The sequence below is a fragment of the Anolis carolinensis genome, unplaced genomic scaffold, assembly GCF_035594765.1.
Source record: "Anolis carolinensis isolate JA03-04 unplaced genomic scaffold, rAnoCar3.1.pri scaffold_14, whole genome shotgun sequence".
In the NCBI taxonomy this organism is placed as follows: domain Eukaryota; kingdom Metazoa; phylum Chordata; class Lepidosauria; order Squamata; family Dactyloidae; genus Anolis; species Anolis carolinensis.
The window spans coordinates 722,735-746,463 of NW_026943825.1; the positions used below are offsets into that span (position 1 = coordinate 722,735).

At 43.6% G+C, this 23,729-nt stretch overlaps 2 protein-coding genes across 5 annotated transcripts in view; one reads left to right on the top strand and one right to left on the bottom strand.

The window, feature by feature from the left end:
• The window catches only part of pc (pyruvate carboxylase), a 78,002-nt gene that overhangs the window by 41,088 nt on the left and 13,185 nt on the right, over window positions 1-23,729 (top strand). For all 4 annotated transcript variants that reach the window (XM_062964824.1, XM_062964825.1, XM_062964826.1 and 1 more), the window contains 4 exons: window positions 4,712-4,874; window positions 13,177-13,359; window positions 23,258-23,402; window positions 23,496-23,585. In XM_062964824.1, the coding sequence (XP_062820894.1) occupies window positions 4,712-4,874; window positions 13,177-13,359; window positions 23,258-23,402; window positions 23,496-23,585 (581 nt within the window). The remainder of the gene's footprint in view (window positions 1-4,711; window positions 4,875-13,176; window positions 13,360-23,257; window positions 23,403-23,495; window positions 23,586-23,729) is intronic.
• Window positions 13,468-21,255, bottom strand: lrfn4 (leucine rich repeat and fibronectin type III domain containing 4). The gene is made up of 3 exons (XM_062964834.1): window positions 21,056-21,255; window positions 17,839-19,315; window positions 13,468-14,559 (listed from the first exon to the last, which is right to left on the bottom strand). Exons 2-3 carry the CDS (start codon window positions 19,290-19,292, stop codon window positions 13,836-13,838), a joined length of 2,178 nt encoding a protein of 725 aa, XP_062820904.1. The 5' UTR covers window positions 19,293-19,315; window positions 21,056-21,255; the 3' UTR covers window positions 13,468-13,835.

Below are 23,729 nucleotides of genomic sequence, written 5' to 3' on the forward strand. Positions count from 1 at the left end.
TTTTAAATATTATTATTATTACTATTATAGGTTATTATATATATTTCATATTTGATAGACTTAATATTTAAAATATATTTAAACGATTATTAAATATATTATTATTATTATAGATTATTATATATATTTCATATTTGATAGATTAATAATATTTTAAATATATTTAAAGTTTATTAAATATAGTATTATTATTATTAATAATAATAATGTAGATTATTAAATATATAGATTGGCTTTGATGGACCCAATAAGGCCTGCCTCTGGAGGACTTGCATCTCTCTCTTCCTTTTGCTCCGTGAAAGCAAAGCCTTGCAATCCGGGCTCGTGTTCCTTTTCGGCCGTGAACCAAAGGCTTGGAACAAATAAGGACAACACACAACAAGGGATGCAACAAGGGCTTTGTGATGCAAAACTGCTCCCGGCCGTTGCGGCATTCTTTGTCTCCGTGGTTTTGTCCGCTGCTTAATGGAAGCTCTGCTGCAAACAGCCCTCGTGCAGCCCTGGACAGGTTTGCAAAGAGCTCTTGGCAGGGAAATCAATAGGACATGATTTGCTCTCATACAGTCAGTGGATAATCGAGTTGAAAAAAACCCCAAGGGACATCCAGTCCACCCCCTTTAGTCCCCCAGGCAAGGAAATGCACAATCCAAGCCCTCCTGACAGATGGCCATCCAGCCACTACTTAATCATAATAATAATAATAATAATAATAATACCATTGATCATATCCTCAGCTGCTGTAAGAAAATCGTACAGACAGACTACAAACAGAGGCACAACTACGTGGCCCAAATGATCCATTGGAACTTATGCCTCAAGTCCCACCTCCCAGCAGCAAAGAACTGGTGGGATCACAAACCTGCAAAAGTCTTGGAAAATGAGCACGCAAAGAGACTGTGGGACTTCCAAATCCAGACTGACAAAGTTCTGGAACACAACACACCAGACATCACAGTTGTGGAAAAGAACAAGGTTTGGATCATGGATGTTGCCATCCCAGGTGACAGTCGCATTGACGAAAAACAACAGGAAAAACTCAGCCGCTCTCAGGACCTCAAGATGGAACTTCAAAGACTCTGGCAGAAACCAGTACAGGTGGTCCCGGTGGTGATGGGCACACTGGGTGCTGTGCCAAAAGATCTCAGCCGGCATTTGGAAACAATAGACATTGACAAAATCACCATCTGCCAACTGCAAAAGGCCACCCTACTGGGATCTGCGCGCATCATCCGAAAATACATCACACAGTCCTAGACACTTGGGAAGTGTTCGACTTGTGGTTTTGCGAAACGAAATCCAGCATATCTATCTTGTTTGCTGTGTCATACAACGTCGTTGTGTTGATAGTAATAATAATAGTAATAATAATAGAGTTGGAAGAGACCTCCAAGTGTCTAGGACTGTGTGATGTATTTTCGGATGATGCGCGCAGATCCCAGCAGGGTGGCCTTTTGCAGTCGGCAGATCGTGATTTTGTCAATGTCTATTGTTTCCAAATGCCGGCTGAGATCTTTTGGCACGGCACCCAGTGTGCCCATCACCATGGGGACCACCTCCACTGGTTTCTGCCAGAGTCTTTGAAGTTCAATCTTGATAATAATAATAATAATAATAATAATAATAATAATAATAATAATAATAATAATAATAATAAAGATGAGAAGGAGGAGGATTGACTCCTAGAGTTGGAAGAAACCCCAAGAGCCATCCAATCAATCCCATTCTTCCAGAAAGGACACCATCAAACCATTCTGGACAGATGGCCATACAGCCTCTGCTAAATGATCTCTGGAGAAGGAGAGTCCATCAGCTTCAGCATCATTATTATAAATAATAATAATAATAATAATTATTATTATTATTATTATTATTATTGCATCCTAGAGTTGGAAAAGAACCCAAGGGACATCCAATTCAACCCCATTCTTCCTGGCAGGAAGATACCATTAAACCACTCCTGACAGATGGTCATCCAGCCTCTGCTGGAAGACCTCCACATATTCCATCATCATTAATATTATTATACATTATTATTAATTTATTACATCACAGCAAACAAGATAGATATGCTGGATTTCGTATCACAAAATCACAAGTCGAACACTTCCCAAGTGTCTAGGACTGTGTGATGTATTTTCGGATGATGCTTGCAGATCCCAGTCGGGTGGCCTTTTGCAGTTGGCAGATCGTGATTTTGTCAATGTCTATTGTTTCCAAATGCCGGCTGAGATCTTTTGGCACGGCACCCAATTATTATTATTATGTTTCTAATAATAATAATAATAATAATAATAATAATAATAATAATAATAATAATAATAATAACAACAACAACAACAACAGGGATGAGTCCACAGCAGACACTCTGCTGGCTGTTTTCTTGGATCACATGTCATATATTTCCCAAGTGTCTAGGATTATTATTATTATACTATTATTTGAAACATAACAAGATGAGTCCACAGCAGACACTCTGCAGGCTGTTGTATTGGATCACACGTCATATACTTTCGAAGTGTCTAGGATTATTATTATTATTATTATTATTATTATTATTACTACTACTACTACAATACTATTATTTGAAACACAACAAGATGAGTCCACAGCAGACACTCTGCTGGCTATTGTATTGGCTCACACATTGGACACTTCCCAAGTGTCTAGGATTATAATAATAATAATAATAATAATAATAATAATAATAATAATAATAATAATAATAATAATAATTAGAAACACAACAAGATGAGTCCACAGCAGACACTCTGCTGGCTGTTGTATTGGATCACACGTCATATACTTTCGAAGTGTCTAGGATTATTATTATTATTATTATTATTATTATTATTACTACTACTACTATAATACTATTATTTGAAACACAACAAGATGAGTCCACAGCAGACGCTCTGCTGGCTGTTTTCTTGGCTCACACATTGGACACTTCCCAAGTGTCTAGGATTATAATAATAATAATAATAATAATTATTATTATTATTATTAAAAACACAACAAGATGAGTCCACAGCAGACACTCTGCTGGCTGTTTTCTTGGCTCACACATTGGACACTTCCCAAGTGTCTAGGATTGTAATAATAATAATAATAATAATAATTATTATTATTATTATTATTATTATTAGAAACACAACAAGATGAGTCCACAGCAGACACTCTGCTGGCTGTTGTATTGGATCACACGTCATATACTTTCGAAGTGTCTAGGATTATTATTATTATTATTATTATTATTATTATTATTATTATTACTACTACTACTATAATACTATTATTTGAAACACAACAAGATGAGTCCACAGCAGACGCTCTGCTGGCTGTTTTCTTGGCTCACACATTGGACACTTCCCAAGTGTCTAGGATTATAATAATAATAATAATAATTATTATTATTATTATTATTATTATTAAAAACACAACAAGATGAGTCCACAGCAGACACTCTGCTGGCTGTTTTCTTGGCTCACACATTGGACACTTCCCAAGTGTCTAGGATTGTAATAATAATAATAATAATTATTATTATTATTATTATTATTATTATTATTAGAAACACAACAAGATGAGTCCACAGCAGACACTCTGCTGGCTGTTTTCTTGGCTCACACATTGGACACTTCCCAAGTGTCTAGGATTGTAATAATAATAATAATAATAATAATTATTATTATTATTATTAGAAACACAACAAGATGAGTCCACAGCAGACACTCTGCTGGCTGTTTTCTTGGCTCACACATTGGACACTTCCCAAGTGTCTAGGATTGTAATAATAATAATAATAATAATAATTATTATTATTATTATTAGAAACACAACAAGATGAGTCCACAGCAGACACTCTGCTGGCTGTTTTCTTGGCTCACACATTGGACACTTCCCAAGTGTCTAGGATTATAATAATAATAATAATTATTATTATTATTATTATTATTATTAAAAACACAACAAGATGAGTCCACAGCAGACACTCTGCTGGCTGTTTTCTTGGCTCACACATTGGACACTTCCCAAGTGTCTAGGATTGTAATAATAATAATAATAATAATAATTATTATTATTATTATTAGAAACACAACAAGATGAGTCCACAGCAGACACTCTGCTGGCTGTTTTCTTGGCTCACACATTGGACACTTCCCAAGTGTCTAGGATTGTAATAATAATAATAATAATAATAATTATTATTATTATTATTATTAGAAACACAACAAGATGAGTCCACAGCAGACACTCTGCTGGCTGTTTTCTTGGCTCACACGTTGGACACTTCCCAAGTGTCTAGGATTGTAATAATAATAATAATAATTATTATTATTATTATTATTAGAAACACAACAAGATGAGTCCACAGCAGACATTCTGCTGGCTGTTTTCTTGGATCTCACGTCGGACCCTTCCCAAGTGTCTAGGACCCTGTGAGGTATTGGCGAATAATGCGTGCCGATCCCAGTAAGGTGGCCTTCTGCAGCTGGCAGGTGGAGATTTGGTCAGCGCCGGTTGTGTTTAAGTGCAGGCCAAGGTCTTGAGGCACTGCACCCAGTGTGCCCATCACCACTGGGACCCCCGTGACTGGCTTGTGCCAGAGTCTTTGCAATTTGCTCTTTAAATCCTCATACCATGCCAGCGTTTCCAGTTGTTTCTCCTCACTCCTGCTCTCTCTCTCTCTCTCTCTCTTCCTTCCCGGCAGTGTGGACCTTGTCCACGCGCAGATCCACATCTCGGAAGGGAAGAGCCTGCCCGAGCTGGGCCTCAAGCAGGACAGCCTCCGCATCAACGGCTGCGCCATCCAGTGCCGCGTCACCACCGAGGACCCCGCGCGGGGCTTCCAGCCGGACACCGGGCGCATCGAGGTAGGACAGGGATATAAAAATTATTATTATTATTATTATTATTATTATTATTATTATTATTAAGTTGGATAACAGTGGGGTCCCCTAGGTATGAAGCAGCCAGGCTTTGAATCTGCAAGGCTACTCAATGGCATTCAAGTTGGATAACAATAGAGTCCCTTAGGTATGAAGGGGAGATTTCTTGCGCATGCGCAGAGGGTTTATTTTATTTTGGGGATTTTTCTGGCCTTGCCTCTGTTTTCTTTCTGGTTTTTCTTTTTGATGGTCACTCCTTGGAAAGTGATGAGTATTGTGGCCAAATTTGGTGTGATTTGGCCCAATGGTTTTGTTGTTAACTCGGTCCTAATTATGCACATTACAAATTTATATAATATAGATTGTATATCTTTTTTATTATTGATGGTCCTTCCTTGGAAAGTGATGAGTATTGTGGCCAAATTTGGTGTGATTTGGCCCAGTAGTTTTGTTGTTAACTCGGTCCTAATGATGCGCATTACATTTATATATATATATACTAGCTGTGCCCGGCCACGCATTGCTGTGGCAAAGTGGTGGTGGTATTGGTTAAAAATTGTTGTGTAATTTTTATTTGACTTTATTTGCATTTTTTATTAATTTTATTGTAAGTTATATTTTTATTTATTATATTTTATTATTTTCTTGTATTATTTTTAGTTATTTTCTGTTATTATAGTATTTTATTGTATTAATTTTTTAGTGTTTTTTATTTTTTTTTATTGGGTTGCTAGGAGACCAAGTGGGCGGAGCTTAGCCTTCTAACTGGCAGCAATTGGATAAAAGCAATTATTCCTCTCTTTCTAATTAGGACTTTATTTTTCTTTTCTTTTTGTTGTATCAACCTAGAGGCGTGGATGATGGGTTGTGTTGTCAAATTTCGAGGTTGGGGGGCCTGTAGTTTTGTTGTTTTGTGGGTCGCCGTGATGCCATCACTCTTTTATATATATAGATAGATTGTATATCTTTTTTTTTTTTGATGGTCACTCCTTGGAAAGTGATGAGTATTGTGGCCAAATTTGGTGTGATTTGGCCCAATGGTTTTTTTGTTAACTCGGTCCTAATTACGCACATTACATTTTTATATATATAGACTAGCTGTGCCCGGCCACGCGTTGCTGTGGCGAAGTATGGTGGTATGGGAAATAAAGTATTGAGGAATTGGTGATAGTTACAATTATTGCTCTCCCTCTAATTAGGACTTCATTTTTATTTTCTTTTTGTTGTATCAACCTAGAGGCGTGGATGATGGGTTGTGTTGTCAAATTTCCAGGTTGGGGGGCCTGTAGTTTTGTTGTTTTGTGCGTCGCCGTGATGCCATCACTCTTTTATATATATAGATGATAATATTAATATGGCACTGGAATTCTTCTTATTCTATAGTATGATGATGATGATGATGATGATGATGATGATGATGATTCTAGTCCCTTCCTTGAGCCGCCTTCCCTCCTCCTCCTCCGTCTCCTTCTCTTCTTCATCCCTCCTATCGCTCGCTCTCTCGCTCCAGCCGGAGGAACCTTTGGGGATTATTTATATCCTGAGCCTGAGCTTCCCTGACTTGCCCTCCTGCCAGCACTGCCGGGGCGCTTGCTTCCTCGCTCGTTTGCTCGCTCCTTTCCTCCTTCGTTTGCTCATTCGTTAGCATCATCCCTCTTTGCAGGGAAGTGAGACTCATGCAAAGCGACAACGAGCAGCCCAGTTGGCTTCCTTGGGGCCAGGCAGGCACATTTCTCCTCCCTTCCCGAGATCTTTTGGCACGGCACCCAGTGTGCCCATCACCACCGGGACCACCTATACTGGTTTCTGCCAGAGCCTTTGCAGTTCGATCTTGAGGTCCTGATCGCGGCTGAGTTTTTCCTGTTGTTTTTCATCACATAAAGTTCAATGAATCATTTGGGCCACATAGTTGTGCCTCTGTTTGTAGTCTGTCTGTGTGATTTTCTTACAATTATAATTATAATTATTATTATTCATACCCCGCTTAATCTCTCCCATTGGGGACTCCAAGCAGCTATGTATCATTATTATTATTATATTCATTCATACCCCGCTTTATCTCTCCCACTAGAGACTCCAAGCAGCTATGTATCTATTATTATTATTATTATTATTATTATTATTATTATTATTATTATATTTTGTACCCCGCTTTACCTCTTCTGAAGAAGACTCCAAGCAGCTATGTATCTATTATTATTATTATTATTATTATTATTATTATTATTATTATTATTATTCAGACCCTGCTTTATCTCTCCCGCTGGAGACTCCAAGCAGCTATGTATCTAATAATAATAATAATAATAATAATAATAATAATAATAATAATAATAATAATAATAATAATAACTTTATCTCTCCCGCTGGAGACGCCAAGCAGCTATGTACCACCTTCTTCTTCTTCTTCTTCTTCTTCTTATTATTATTATTATTATTATTATTATTATTATTATTATTATTATTCATACCCTGCTTTATCTCTCCCGCTGGAGACTCCATGTATCTCTTGTTGTTGTTGTGGTTGTTGTTGTTGTTGTGGTTGTTATTGTTACACCCTGCGTTTTCTCAAAGCGGCTTGGCAGAAAAGCATCAGCATATGATTTAAAACATACACATATGCAAACATTAAAACAGAATTAAATATACACAGTATTTTAAAAAATTGACTGTTAACAACCATTAAAACATTATCCTTTTTTCTCGCTCTGCCTTGATTTGACTTTTAAAAATTCCCCAAAATAAAGCCTGCCGAGAGGGAATGAAAAGCGGGGAAGGAAGGAAGGAAGGAAGGAAGGCCTAATTAACCACGCAGCTAATTAGCAGCCTGGGAAAAAAAAGGAGGGAGGGGGATTAGGAGCGTCTTAATAGCAAAGGATCCCCCTTAATTCTCCGTAATTGAGCCTGGAGACCCTTGAGAGGCTGGCGGGAATCCCTCCCTCGCTTTTCCTCTCCTCCTTTCCCGCGTTCCCTCGTTCCCGCTGCTTCCGCCGCAGAGAAGAAGTGTTTCTGACAAGAGAGAGGAGCTGCCTGACCTTTCCTTCTCTCTCTCTTGATGCCGAAAAGAGCGAAAAGAGCCTGGCTTGATGCAAACAGGCCTCCGCCTGCCTTCTTGTCCTCCTTCCTGTCCTCGTTCCTTCCTTCCTTCCTTTCCTCCTTCCTTCCTTCCTTTCTTCCTTTCTTCCTCCTTTCCTTCCTTGCTTGCAGTGGCAATGGCATAATGGCAACAGAAATTGAGGCAATCGCAACAGCAAGAAGGCAGCCGTAATGGCATCGTTTGCAATACTCTATATATATAAAAGGGTAGTGACGTTTCGGCTTGGGACAAAACAACAAAACTACACATCCCAGAAACACTAAACTCGGCAGCACAACCCCTCATCCATGCCACTACGTTCATACAACAAAAAGAAAAATAAAGTCCTAATTAGAGGGAGAGGAATAATTGTTTTTATCTAATTCCTCAATACAGTAGAGTCTCACTTATCCAACATAAACGGGCCGGCAGAACGTTGGATAAGTGAATATGTTGGATAATAAGGAGAGATTAAGCCTATTGAACACCAAATTAGGTTATGATTTTACAAATTAAGCACCAAAATATCATGTTATACAACAAATTTGACAGAAAAAGGAGTTCAATATGCAGTAATGCTACGTAGTAATTACTGTATTTATGAATTTAGCACTAAAATATCATGATGTATTGAAAACATTGACTACAAAAATGCGTTGGATAATCCAGAACGTTGGATAAGCGAGTGTTGGATAAGTGAGATTCTACTGTACTTTATTTCCCATACCACCAGACTTTGCCACAGCAACGCGTGGCCGGGCACAGCTAGTCTATAGATATAAAAATGTAATGTCCGTTTGTAGGATTGAGTAAACAACAAAACCACTGGGCCAAATCATACCACATTTGGCCACAATACACCAACACATCCAAGGTATGTCCTTCACTCAACAACCCCCCCCCCCCCAAAAAAAAACCAACGGATTAACACAGCCAGGCATTGAAGCTGCAAAGCTATTCAGTGCAGTTCAACCAGACCAACAAGATTAACCTTGGTAGAAGGCGGCCAGGCTTTGAAGCAGCGAGACTACTCTGTACGATTGAAACTGACCAAACAAAGATTCCCCTAGGTAGCAAGCAGCCAGGCTTTGAAGCAGCAAGGCTATTCATTGCAACTCTAGCAGCCCAGAAAACCATTCCCCTAGAACGCAAGTGCCCGGCCTTTCAAGCAGCAAGCCTATTCCGTTGCATTCTTACTCACCAAACCAGGATACCCATAAGAAGAAAATGGCCAGGCTTTGAGGCTGCAAGGCTATTCACTGCAATTCCAACAAAGGATTCCCATAAGCCACAGCAACGCATGGCCGGGCACAGCTAGTAATATATATTGATAATATTATAATGTATTACGATACAATACTGATAATCATACAATATAATAATATTAATAACATATTATATATTAAATGTAATATTACTAATAATATTACAATATAATGATACAGTACAATATAGTAATTTAATGCTAGTATTGTACTATGCTAATAATGTATGTAAATATTATTTGTAAGCCGCTCTGAGAAGGGCGGAATATAAATGTAGTAAACAAATAAATAATAAATAGTGGCCATGGCGGTAGCAAAGAGGCATAGAGGCAGTGGCAATAATGGCAAGGAGGCCATGGCAGTGGCTAAGTGGCATAATGGCAAGAGACAGGCCCCCAAATGTCCTCCTTCCTGATGCTAATACTACCATCATACCGCTGATTAAGTCCAGTGGAAAACGGCCCCAGGAAGCCAATCCGGCTGGACCTCTGCTCGTTGCTCATTGATCTTTTCCTCGTTTGTGGCTGCAAGCGAAGAAGACGAGGCAGGAAGCAAAGCAGGAAGGGGACGCTGACTCTGCACAAGGCAGGGGTTAATTGGGGCCAATCCCTCATTATTTCCCAGCAGCCCCCCCCCTTCCCTACTTTGACCCCAGGAAAAAATCCCAATTAAATGACTGTATTTTATAATGACACTAGCTGCTCCCGGCCACGCGTTGCTGTGGCGAAGTGTGGTGGTACGGGAAATAAAAGTATTGAGGAATTGGTGGTAGTTAGTATATGTTATTTCCTGTATTTTACAGGCAGTGTGGAAGAGGTCTGACATGAAGGGGGTGGGGCCTACCCTTCTGACTGGCAGCCAGGGGGAGAACGGCTCTTCCTCATCCTCTGTAATTTGGACTTTATTTTTCTTTGCTTTTTTAATTGAAAGACACAGATTAAATGACTATGTCTTTTGTGGCCAAATTTGGTGTGATTTGGTTCAGTGGTTTTGTTGTTTACTCCATAGGAAAAACGCACATTATATTATATATAAATATAGATATAGATTAGCACTGTGTTGTCAAAGGCTTTCCTGGTCAGAATCACTGAGGGGGTTGCTATGACATGGAAGGGGCGGGGCCTACCCTTCTGACTGGCAGCCAGGGGGAGAACGGCTCTTCCTCATCCTCTGTAATTTGGACTTTATTTTTCTAGGCTTTTTTAAAAGACACAGATTAAATGACTATGTCTTTTGTGGCCAAATTTGGTGTGATTGGGTCCAGTGGTTTTGTTGTTTACTCCATAGAAAAAACGCACATTACATTTATACATATATATATATATATATATATATATAGGCTTTGACAACACAGTGCCTATATATATATATATAGGAAAGGCTCCGACAACACAGTGCCTATATATATATATATATATATATATATATATATATATATATATATATATATATATATAGGCACTGTGTTGTCGGAGCCTTTCCTGGCCAGAATCACTGAATTGCTGTGAGTTTTCCTGGTCGTCTGGCATTTCTATGTTCGCAAAAAGAATCTGCGAAGCCCACCTCCATTGAAATCCACAAGCATGTGGACAACGTCAACAGAAAAGAGGAAACCATGAACACGAACACAATCTGGCTACCTGTATTTAAAAACCCTAAAACCAGGACAGTATAGTAGAGAGCAACACTCAGAAAACAGGGGAATTCCTGACAGGAAACAATCAGGGCCAGCTAACACCTCCCCACAAAGGATTAGCCCTGCTCCCCCCCCCTTTTGCCACCAAGCCTTTCAAGAGTCCTGACGCCGGTCTCGAAATTCCGCCCGAATCCTGTCAATGCGCTGCTGCCAAAGGATGCCCTTGGAGCAAGAAACGGGACGGCGTTCATTTATAATTCATGGGGAAATGGCAGCGGAGGGAAGGGAAGGAAGGGTGGAAAGAAAGAAAGAAAGAAAGAAAGAAAGAAAGAAAGAAAGAAAGAAAGAAAGAAAGAAAGAAAGGAAGGAAGGAAGGAAGGAAGGAAGGAAGAGGAAGGGAAAGGGTTCGCTTGCAGGAAGCGCCTGGGAAACATCAGGCTGGAAATGTCACTTGAGAAAGAAAGAAAGCTGCCCTAAATAATAACAAGGCATTGAATGAAGATAATAATTGGAATATTATCATCAAAGGCTGCTCCTGGCCCCTTCCCCAGGCACCCCCACTCATTTCCCAATGTATTATTATTATTATTATTATTATTATTATTATTATTATTATTATTATTATTATTATTATAAACACAACAAGATGAGTCCACAGCAGACACTCTGCTGGCTGTTGAATTGGATCACACGTCAGACACTTCCCAAATGTCTAGGACTATTATTATTATTATTATTATTATTATTATTATTATTATTATTATTATTATTATTATTATTTGAAACACAACAAGATGAGTCCCACAGCAGACACTCTGCTGACTGTTATTATTATTATTATTATTATTATTATTATTATTATTATTACTAATACTATTATTATTATTATTAACACAACAAGATGAGTCCACAGCAGACACTCTGCTGGCTGTTGAATTGGATCACACGTCAGACACTTCCCAAGTGTCTTGGATTGTGTGATGTATTATTATATTATTATTATTATTATTATTATTATTATTATTATTATTATTATTATTATTTGAAACACAAGATGAGTCCACAGCAGACACAATGCTGGCTGTTGTATTGGATCACACGTCGGACTCTTCCCAAATGTCTAGGACTATTATTATTATTATTATTATTATTATTATTATTATTATTATTATTATTTGAAACACAACAAGATGAGTCCCACAGCAGACACTCTGCTGACTGTTATTATTATTATTATTATTATTATTATTATTATTACTAATACTAATACTATTATTATTATTATTAACACAACAAGATGAGTCCACAGCAGACACTCTGCTGGCTGTTGAATTGGATCACACGTCAGACACTTCCCAAGTGTCTTGGATTGTGTGATGTATTATTATTATTATTATTATTATTATTATTATTATTATTATTATTATTATTATTATTATTATTATTTGAAACACAAGAGGAGTCCACAGCAGACACAATGCTGGCTGTTGTATTGGATCACACGTCGGACTCTTCCCAAATGTCTAGGACTATTATTATTATTATTATTATTATTATTATTATTATTATTATTATTATTATTATTTGAAACACAACAAGATGAGTCCCACAGCAGACACTCTGCTGACTGTTATTATTATTATTATTATTATTATTATTATTACTAATACTAATACTATTATTATTATTATTAACACAACAAGATGAGTCCACAGCAGACACTCTGCTGGCTGTTGAATTGGATCACACGTCAGACACTTCCCAAGTGTCTTGGATTGTGTGATGTATTATTATTATTATTATTATTATTATTATTATTATTATTATTATTATTATTATTATTATTTGAAACACAAGAGGAGTCCACAGCAGACACAATGCTGGCTGTTGTATTGGATCACACGTCGGACTCTTCCCAAATGTCTAGGACTATTATTATTATTATTATTATTATTATTATTATTATTATTATTACTATTATTATTATTTGAAACACAACAAGATGAGTCCCACAGCAGACACTCTGCTGACTGTTATTATTATTATTATTATTACTAATACTAATACTATTATTATTATTTGAAACACAACAAGATGATTCCACAGCAGACACTCTTCTGGCTGTTGAACTGGATCACACATCCGACTCTTCCCAAGTGTCTAGGATTATTATTATTATTATTATTATTATTATTATTATTATTAAGGGAGGGAGGGCAGGCAGGCCTTGGGGTCTTATGGGATGGATGTATGGATTGAGGAGGGGTCTCCTGCACTTCCCCTTGACCCCTCCCTCCCTCTCCTTGGCAGGTCTTCCGCAGTGGCGAAGGGATGGGCATCCGGCTGGACAGCGCCTCGGCCTTCCAGGGAGCGGTCATCTCCCCGCATTACGACTCCCTGCTGGTCAAGGTCATCGCCCACGGGAAGGACCACCCCACGGCCGCCTCCAAGATGAGCCGCGCCCTGGCCGAGTTCCGCATCCGCGGCGTCAAGGTAGGGGTCACTCTTCCCGTCCATTCCCCCCATCCGTCGCAGCAAAGCATCCTGGGAGTGAGAAATAGACCCCGTCCCCCCCAAAATGATGCAAAGAGGAAACCGGGATTGGCAAAAAGTTCCCACTTTATACACATCGTAAACGCATTTGGTTTGGTTTCCGACCCCCAGCACCATTCACACACCCCCCGGGCGGACCCCCCTGTGTCCGTCTCTGGGGCCCCCCTTGAGAGGTGGCCAAGGGGAGGGGGCTCTTCTTCCTCTCCCCATGTTTCCTTTTTGGCAAATTATATTTGCTTATTATAAATAGACGGGGCTTCCTTTTCTGCCCTCCCGCTTTGGGCTCATTCCCAGCCTTGAGGGGGGTCGTGGTCGACCATTTTTGGCCCCGAGGGGGGAAGTGTCGTCGGTGGTCTCCCACCCAAAGTTGGCAAAGGCCTTTTAGAGGACCCCGAGGGGCCACTCTTCTTTGGCGGCTACACCACGCTCTCCTCCAGGTCCTCCGCGTTGAGGAGGGGTCCCAGCCCCTTGGCCATAGCCGTGTTTTCCTCCTCGGGTGCCCCTCCCTCCTCCGGGAAGAGCCCCTGTCCCAGCATGCCTTGCACCGACTGGCTGCGCTTGCTCCAGGCCCGGCTCAGCCGCGCGGCGTAGCAGCACCCGTTGCCGCTACCCGTGGCGGGGGCCACGAAGGGGGGCCCGTCCCCCAGGTCCAGGGAGCAACTGCGCTGGGCCTTGCTGACCGGGGGTCTGCCCCGCCCCACCGTCCGGCCCCCCTCCTTGGCCTTGGGCGGCCGCCTCCGCCGCTGGGCCTTGTGCGGGAGGGTCACTCCGCCGCCGCCGCCGCCGCCGCCGTTGGTCTGGGAGTGGACGTGGGTGACCTTGGGCAGGGCCACCACCTCGGCCGCCCGCCCGCTGGCGCAGACCTTGTAGCGCACCATCATGACCACGGTGAAGACCAGCAGGGTGACCACCACCACGCCGCCCACGATGACGGCCAGGGTGCCCCCCAGGAAGTGGGCCTGCAGGGCGCGGCAGTCCGGGAAGGGCTCCTCCCGCGTGGAGAAGGGGGCGCAGCCCAGCAGGTGGGTGGCCGCCAGCGCCGTGGACGCGTCCTCAAAGATGGCCAGCAGGCAGAGGTCGTAGTCCGCACCCGGCACCAGGTGCCGCAGGAGGAAGCGCCGCGTGACGCCCGGGACGATCCTGCGGGGAGAAGCGGGAGCGAGTGAGCGAGCCACCACGTGTCTGCTTAGGGCTGCCGTGGACCATGTGTTGTGGTCATCTCTGAGCGGTTAGACCCCAATGGCCATTGACCTGGCCCCCGCCCTCCCTCAGGTTTAGACTTAAGCTCCCCCAAAGTCTGAAATGACTTGAAGGCACAACAACAACAATCCTAATTAACCTGACTATCTCATTGGCCAGAAGCAGGCCCACACTTCCCACTGCAATCCTGATAAGTTTACAGTATGTTGGCTAAAATTATTTTAAATTTTTAAATATTGTATTGTTCTTTCGTTTACCAATATTGTAAATGAAATATTGTAAATGAATGATATGTTAATAATATAATGTGTATACATATAATAATAATAATAATAATAATAATAATAATAATAATAATAATAATAAGTTTGTTTATATCCCGCCTCCATCTCCCCCAAAGGGGACTTGGGGCGGCTTACAGCAAAATCAGGTACAAAACAATGATAAAATATGAAACATCAAAGAACAATAAGAAAAAACAATAGTAATATACACACAGTAACCGAAAAAACACAACGCGGTATTAAAACATCGAATTAAAAACAATGAAGTTGCGATAGTGGATAAGCAAGGTGCACATTATGAGTTACAAATTCGTAAATAGATAAATGTAATGTAATACAGTATAATATTTATTTACCAATATTGTAAATGAAATATTGTAAATGAATGATACGGTAATAATATTATTTCCAACGTTTCTATCCCGCCCTTCTCACCCGAAGGGACTCAGGGCGGCGAACAAAACTGGCAACAATTCGATGCCTACACATAATTAAAATAGCAACGAAAATCCAATTAAAACAATATAAAAATATAAAACATATGGTTAAAATCCATTCATCCAAAATCCTCGTGCTGTAGCCGTAAATCAGTCCGGGTCGTCTTTATCATTTAATCTTCGAAAGCCTGGGCACATAGCCATGTTTTCAGGGCTTTTCTAAAACTCAAAAGGGTTGGGGCTTGTCATACATCTCTGGGGACACATATAATATTGATAATAATATTATAATATTATTTTATTATGACACAGCAAACAAGATCGATATGCTATTATATTAATATAATAATATATTATATTATATTAATATTATATATATATTAATATATTATATTAATATAATATAGTAATATAATATATTAATATAATATATTAATATATTAATATTATAATGTAATACAATATATTATTTATTTATTTATTACAGTATTTCTATCCTGCCCTTCTCACCCAATAGGGGACTCAGGGCAGCTAATAATAATAATAATAATAATACAATATAACAATATTGTATAATATAATAATATTAATTATATATTAAATGCAATATTACTAATAATATTACGGTATAATGGTATAGTACAATATAGTAATATATAATGCTAATATTGTGCTATGCTAATAATATAATATATTGTGTGTACATACAACTTGGGTTGAGAGAGGGTGGGGTATAAATGTAATAAATAGATAAATAAGTAATTGTTGCTGGGGGGTTGCACTACAAATAAGACATGTGCAGTGAGCATAGGAATTTGTTCTTTTTTTTTTCAAATGATAATTCAGCCCCTCAACAATCTGAGGGACCATGAATTGGCCCTCCACTTAAAAAGTTTGAGGACCCCTGGGTTAGACTCAATTTAACCCTCTCTGGGGGAGATTCCACCAAAAATCAGCAGAGTAGCAAAAGCAAAAGCTTCCAAAAGCAACACGGGGCGAGCAAAGAGAAGCCTTTCAACTTAGGATGGCAATGGAGTACAGAATCTCAGTAAAAGTTCAAAAAGTATTCAGGTAAAAAGAACTCCATTGTAGATAGAAAGGCTTGGGAGCTGTCTAGTCTACTCTAGACTGGTTTCGAAGGAAAAATAAGAAAGGAAAAATAACAAACATCTAAATAGTTACATCTTGCCAGGAGAGATGGCGAGATGCTTCTTGTTAGCTAGAAGAACAAAGGGAGACGAGAGAACCAAAATGGTTCCAACCTCATGGTCCAGTTTATTCTGACCAATGAGAAGTTAGTGTCCCTGGAGAGTCACATTTCTACTAACTTCAAAGTAAGGGATGAACGTAAACAAGATAGAGTGAAAACACAGTGAAGCCTGTCTAGGCATGCTTTGGAAACAGGGAAAGGATTCCCTCAATCCAACTCTATCATCTATCTGACTACATCTAGACCTGAGTAGTCCAGGGTGATTCCCAGCACTATGGACCTTTGGACCTCCAGGTGTTGGACTGTGGATCCCACCATCTCTACGGCCAGGACTCCTGGGAGATGAAGTCCAAAACAACTGGAGGGGCAACGGTTGGGGACAAGGCAAGTCCAGATGGAGATGAAGACCCTTCCTCAGAGGAAAGCCAAGATGGAGATCTTTCTGGTGGAGACCCTTCTGCAGATAGTCAAGATGGAGACCATCCACAGCACTGTGGTTGTCAAACAATGCTCCTCCAGGTGTTTTGGATTCCGGCTTCCACAATCTAACAGCTGGAGGACCAAAGGTTGGGGACCATTGCTTGAGAGGAAAGTCAAGATGGAGATGGAGACCCTTCTTCAGAAGAAAGCCAAGATGAAGATCTTTTTGGTGGAGACCCTAGTACAGATAGTCAAGATGGAGACCATCCACAGCACTGTGGTTGTCAAACAATGCTCCTCCAGGTGTTTTGGATTCCGGCTTCTACAATCTAACAGCTGGAGGACCAAAGGTTGAGGACCACGGCTTGAGATGAAAGTCAAGATGGAAGCCCTCCTGCTAGGAGCCAGGATGGAGGCCCTTCTTCAGAGAAGTTGGGATGGAGGCCCTTCTTTTGAGGAAAGCTTATTTATTTATTGTGCTCAGGGCAGAGCACAACATAGATAAGGCAAGCATTACATGCCGGGACATAAAAAAATTATAAATATACGCAAACATTAAAATCAGTCGTATCTACTTTAAAACCAACTGTTTGAACCAACTCAGTGAAGAAGTCAAGATGGAGATCCTTCACATGGAGACCTTCCTGAGGGACGTAGTGAGGGAGACCCTTCTTCAGAAGAAAGGCAAGATGGAGGCTCTCTAAGAGAAGATGGGATGGAGACCCTTTAGAAGAAGGTCTGGAAGTTGATGTTCCTCAACTAGGAACCACTGCTCCAGTGAAAGGTCAACAGGGTCCCTCTGACCTCCATTTGGTCAACCCACCTGCCTCCATGTTCCCTGTCCCACCCCCCAACTACAACCCCTTACCTGTAGACAAGCGCATCGTCCGCAGTGGAGTTGTACTGGATCTGGAACATCCAGGCCGTGAAGGCGGAGGAGGGGTCCAGGGTCCAGCGGACGAGGGCGGAGGTGGCGGTCACCTCGGAGACCTCCACGCCGTGCCTGGCGGGACCCGCGGCCCCCTCGCTGGTCCCGTTCCCCACGGAGGAGGCCGAGGAGGCCTTGGCGGCGGAGGAGGAGGCGATGTCCGAGGAGCCCGGGTCCGGCTGCGGAGCGGCCGCGCTGCCGTTGCCCCGGTGCGGCAGGGGGATGACCTGGAGGTGGACGGCGGCGGTGGCCTCGCCGGCGGCGTTGATGGCGATGCAGGCGTAGGCCCCGTCGTCGCGGAGCGTGGTGACCAGGATGTCCAGGGTGCCGTTGCGGAAGGAGGCCGTGCGGGAGGAGTTGCCCAGGATGCGGTCGTCGGGGGAGACCCAGTGCACGGCCGGCTCGGGGTCGCCCACCGCCCGGCAGCGCAGCGTGGCCCGCTGGCCCTCCAGCACCCAGAGCCGGTGGCTGTGCCGCGTGATGAGTGGCGGCTCGCAGGCAAACTCCTCCTCGGGCACCGACCAGAAGTAGCGCCCGGCCAGGTGCCCCGGCGAGGCGCAGGTCTCCAGGTCGTCGGGGCGGCCCAGGCGCCGCAGCCAGAGCAGCTCGCAGTTGCAGTGCAGGGGGTTGCCGCCGAAGCCGAGGGAGACGGTGGGGGCGTAGGGCGTGGGGCTGACCACCCCGGGCATGGCGCGGGCGAAGAGCGGGTCCGGGGCCAGCGTCCGGAGCCGGTTGGAGGTGAGGTCCAGGCGCGAGAGCTTGTAGAGCTGGGCGAAGGCCCCCTCGGGGACGGCCTCCAGCAGGTTGTGGTCCAGGTTGAGCGTGTGCAGGCTGGGCATGGCCCGGATGCCGGCCCACGGGGCCCCCCGCAGGTTGTTGTACGAGAGGTCCAGGTCCTCCAGCGTCTGCAGGAAGTCGTCAAAGGCCTCGGCCGGGACCTCCTCCAGCTGGTTGTTGTTGAGGATGAGGTGCTGCAGGTTGAGCAGGCCCCGCAGCGCCCCGCCGGGCAGCGCGGTCAGCCGGTTGCCGTCCAGGTGCAGCGAGCGCAGGCTCTCCAGGTCCCCGAAGGCCAGCGGGCGCACCGTGTCGATGGTGTTGCGCGAGAGTGTCAGGTCCACCAGCCCCGACATGTTCAGGAAGTCCGGCGGCTCCAGCACCCGGATGAAGTTGTCCGCCAGGCGCAGCTCCACCGTCCGGCGGTCGATGTGCGGCGGCACGAAGAGCAGGCCTTTGTGCGCGCACAGAGTGCTCAGCGACTCCGAGAGGTTCTGGCAGACGCAGTGCGGCGGGCACGACTCCTCCGCCCCCGGCTGGGCCGCGGACGGGACCCCCAGGAACAGCAGGGAGGGCAGGAGCAGCAGCAGCAGAGGCCGAGGGGGCAGCCGCCGGCCCATGGTAGGCGCTCCGGGGGCTGGACCTGCAGGCAAAGGGGTCAGGGGTCACAGCACGAAATGAGGGGAGGGTGGACTCTGTGGGAAGGGCCTCAACGGCCCTCTTGAAGGAGACCACCGCCGTTGGGGGCCTTCTAGATAGACCTCCCATCGAAGCTGCAAAGAGAGTAGGACCCAAATGGAGCTCAGTGTCTCTGCTTCCAGGATTCAGCCATCGAGTGGCTTGACCCTTCTGGATGGATAGACTGCCGTCTATGGGGCTGCCCTTGGAGACTGTCCAGAGGCCGAAAGGAGAGCAGGACCCAACTAGAGCTCGGTCTTAGGAAAGGACCTCTGCTTCCAGGATTCAGCCCTTGAGTGGCTTGACCCTTCTGTATGGATAGACTGCCGTCTATGGGGCTGCCCTTGGAGACTGTCCGGAGGCCGAAAGGAGAACAGGACCCAGTTGGAGCTCAATATTAAGGAAGGACCCCCTCTGAATCTAGGCCATGGAGACCCCGAGTAGCTTGGCTCTTCTGGATGGATAGACTGCCGTCTATGGGGCTGCCCTTGGAGACTGTGCAGAGCTCAATCGTAGAGAAGGATCGCCTTGAATGAGTTTTTCCTGCTTCTTGCAGAGGGTTGGATTGGATGGCCCATGAGGTCTCTTCCAAAACTAGGCCAGTGGGCCCCAACCTGTGAGTCCCCAGATGTTTTTGGCCTACAACTCCCAGAAATCTCAGCCAGTTTACCAGATGTTAGGATTTCTGTGAGTTGAAGGCCAAAAACATCTGGGGACCCACAGGTCGAGACCCACTGATCTAGGCCATCAAGCGCCCGAGTGTCGACAGGGACGGCAGCAACGGCAATGGACAGATGGGTCAGGTTGGAGGGAGTCCGAGCGGGAAATAGGGGTAGAGTGGCCCCATGGAATTCTGTTGGGAATTCTGGGAGCTGAAGTCTAGAACGCCTGGAGGGAAGGAGGGCTGAGGTTGGCCCAGGCTCGGGATGGATGTCTCCCTGTGGAAGGAAGAGGACCGAGTGGGGCTCAGTCTTAGGGAAGGGTCACCTTCTTCTTCCATCCACCCCACCCCCAGTGGCTTGACCCTTGACCCCTCCCTGCTCTTCAATTGCTAATGATGTGGAGCCTCTTCTGTGTCCCCCCCCCCCCCCACATTCCAGCCGCCTCTGCCTTCATTGCTTTGATGCATTGACCATCTCCTTTGGCCTCCGGATCTGCCCACGGCGCCGTGTTTATTGGGGGGGGGGGTTGCATGAGTGGCCTCTTAGCTGTGGCCGGAGGTGGTCCAGCTTCTGGACAAACGGAAGTGGACGGATGGAGGGGGAGGAGGGGGTCGGGAGGGGGGAGGGGGGGAGGGGGGAGGGGGAGGGGTAGGGAGGGGGGAGCCCCGTTGTCTGAGCTGGACAGGAGGCCGGTCAAGCAGGCCCGAGACCCCCCCCCCAACACAAAAAGAGAGCCAGACCTTCCTGACAGAGGTAGAGCCAAGGGAGGGGCCTTGTGCGCGTGCAGAGTGCTCCCTGCAGTGGGGAGGGGAGGGGGGCACAAAAAGAGGAGGGGGTCCTTCCTTAATATTGAGCTCTATCCTCTGTAATAGAGCCCCCCCTTTCTTTGCATCTGGATGGGGAGGGGGCCACAAATCACAATCCGTCCATCAATCCATCCTCTGCTCCTCCCCCCCCCCCCCCTACAAAGGGCAGCATGAAGGTGAAACATGGGGAGGGGGTTTCCCACCTTAAAGGGACCCCCCCCCCCCCCATTTCCTTACCTTCTTCCTGTTGTGCTTCTCCCTTCCTTCCTTCCTTCCTCTTGCCCCCCCTCTTTGTCTTTGTCTCAAAGGGGGGGGCCTTCCTTGGGCCCGGGCGGCCCCCCCTCCCCTCCCTCCCCCTCCCCCTCCCCCAGGGGGGGCATCACCAGGGCAGACAGAAGAGACCCCCCATCTCGCCCTCCCTCCCTTCCTTCCTTCTCTCCTGACAGGCTGCAGAGCCCCCCCCCTCTCTGTTTCAGGGGAGGGGGGGTCGGGGAGGGGGGGGCGGGGCCAGCCAGCATCCCTACCTCGCTGTGATTGGTCCATGGGGAAGCAGTGGAAGGGCAGACGGCCAATCGGGAGGCAGGGGCGGGGCCAAGAGCATCCTTTTCTCTCTCCAAGGCCAAGCGCTTTCCTGCAGCATCTCTTTGGGATCCTGCAGGATTCTGGGAAATGTAGTTTGTCGTGAATAAGAATAAATAATAGATCATTGTGATACAATATAATACTAATAATACAATATAATAATATGAATGATATATTATATTTTACATGTAATATTACTAATAATATTACAATATATTGATACATATTACAATATTACAATATATTGATATAGTAATTTATTGCCAGTATTGTACTATGCTAATAATATAATATTGTATGTAAATTTAATTTGTAAGCCGCTCTGAGTCCCCTTCGGGGTGAGAAAGAAGGGCGGGATATAAATGTAGCAAATAAATCATAAATAAATCATATACACACATGCATATATACCTCTATTCATATATACAATACGATTTACAATAATATATAATATTATAATATATTTTGTATGCACACAATATTAATAATATTGTTTTGTAATACAATATAATACTAATACAGTAGAGTCTCACTTATCCAACACTCACTTATCCAAATTCTGGATTATCCAACACATATTTGTAGTCAATGTTTTCAATATATCGTGATATTTTGGTGCTAAATTCGTAAATACAGTAATTACTACATAGCGTTACTACATATTGAACTACTTCTGTCAAATTTGTTGCATAACATGATGTTTTGGTGCTTAATTTGTAAAATCATAACCTAATTTGATGTTTAATAGGCTTTTCCTTAATCCCTCTTTATTATTACTCAGAGCGGCTTACAAATTAAATTTACATACAGCATTATAGTACAGTAGAGTCTCACTTATCCAACATAAATGGGCCGGCAGAATGTTGGATAAGCGGGTATGTTGGATAATAAGGAGGGATTAAGGAAAAGCCTATTAAAGCTCAAATTAGGTTATGGTTTTACAAATTTGGCACCAAAATATCACGATAAATTAAAAACATTGACTACAAAAATGTGTTGGATAATCCAGAACATTGGATACGTGAGTGTTGGATAAGTGAGACTCTACTGTACATTAATTTTATATATGAATTTTCCCCTCATATGTTTGCAGGTCTTTGCAAATCCTATATACATATAGATCCATGTACCTGTATATTTGTATTTATAAATTATTGTATATATATATATACTAGCTGTGCCCGGCCACGCGTTGCTGTGGCAAAGTGGTGGTGGTATCGGTTAAAACTTGTTGTGGAATTTTTATTTGACGTTATTTGTATTTTTTAAAATTAATTTTATTGTCACTTATCTTTTTTATTTATTATATTTTATTATTTTGTTGTATTATTTTTAGTCATTTTTTATAGTATTTTATTGTATTAATTATTTTAGTGTTTTTTATAATTTTTTATTGTATTATTTGTATTTATTTTTTTATCATTATTTTATTAACACTTGGCTGAGTGGGTTGCTAGGAGACCAAGTGGGTGGAGCTTAGCCTTGTAACTGGCAGCAATTGGATAAAAACTATTATTCCTCTCCCTCTAATTAGAAATTTATTTTTCTTTTCTTTTTGTTGTATCAACCTAGAGGCATGGATGAGGGGTTGTGATGTCAATTTTCGAGGTTGTGGGGTGTTTACTTTTGTTGTTTTGTCTGCTGCCCTGATGCCATCACTCTTTTATATATATAGATAAGTAAAATTATATGATAGGAAGTCCCACGAGAAGGAAACCGCAGTGTTGCGCAGAATCCTACAAGCCGGGAAGTGCTGTTTCTGAATGGGACGACCCTTGACTATTATCAGGAATCCATTGTTGTTGTTGTTGTTGTTGTGTTTATGTCAATGTCTCCCGCTCTTCCTTCCTTCCCCAGACCAACATCCCCTTCCTGCAGAACGTTCTGGGCCACGACCAGTTCCTCCGCGGGACGGTGGACACGCAGTTCATTGACGAGAACCAGGACCTGTTCAACCTCCGTCCGGGGCAGAACCGGGCCCAGAAGCTGCTCCATTACCTGGGTGCGGGTGCGGGTGCAGGTGGATGGATGGAGGAGAAGGGCTGCTCCCTTTCATCTCTCTCTAACGGCATCCACTTTCCTTCCTCCCTCGCAGGCCACGTCATGGTCAACGGCCCGCTGACCCCGATCCCGGTCAACGTCCGGCCCTCGCCCACCGACCCCACCATCCCCTCGGTCCCTCTGGGTGAGTCAGGCTTCCTGAAGGGGGCACAACGTCCGCCTGCTTGGCCATGAGGCGCAAGGCCTGAGCCTCCGGACAGCCGGCCTTATAATCATATAATAATAATAATAATAATAATAATAATAATAATAATAATAATAATAATAA

Coding starts and splice junctions, on each gene's coding strand:
- lrfn4 (XM_062964834.1), bottom strand. CDS start 19,292: ATGGGCCGGCGGCTGCCCCCTCGGCCTCTGCTGCTGCTGCTCCTGCCC. Junction 14,560..17,838: donor GACGATGCGCTTGTCTACAG/GTAAGGGGTTGT, acceptor TTCTCCCCGCAG/GATCGTCCCGGGCGTCACGC.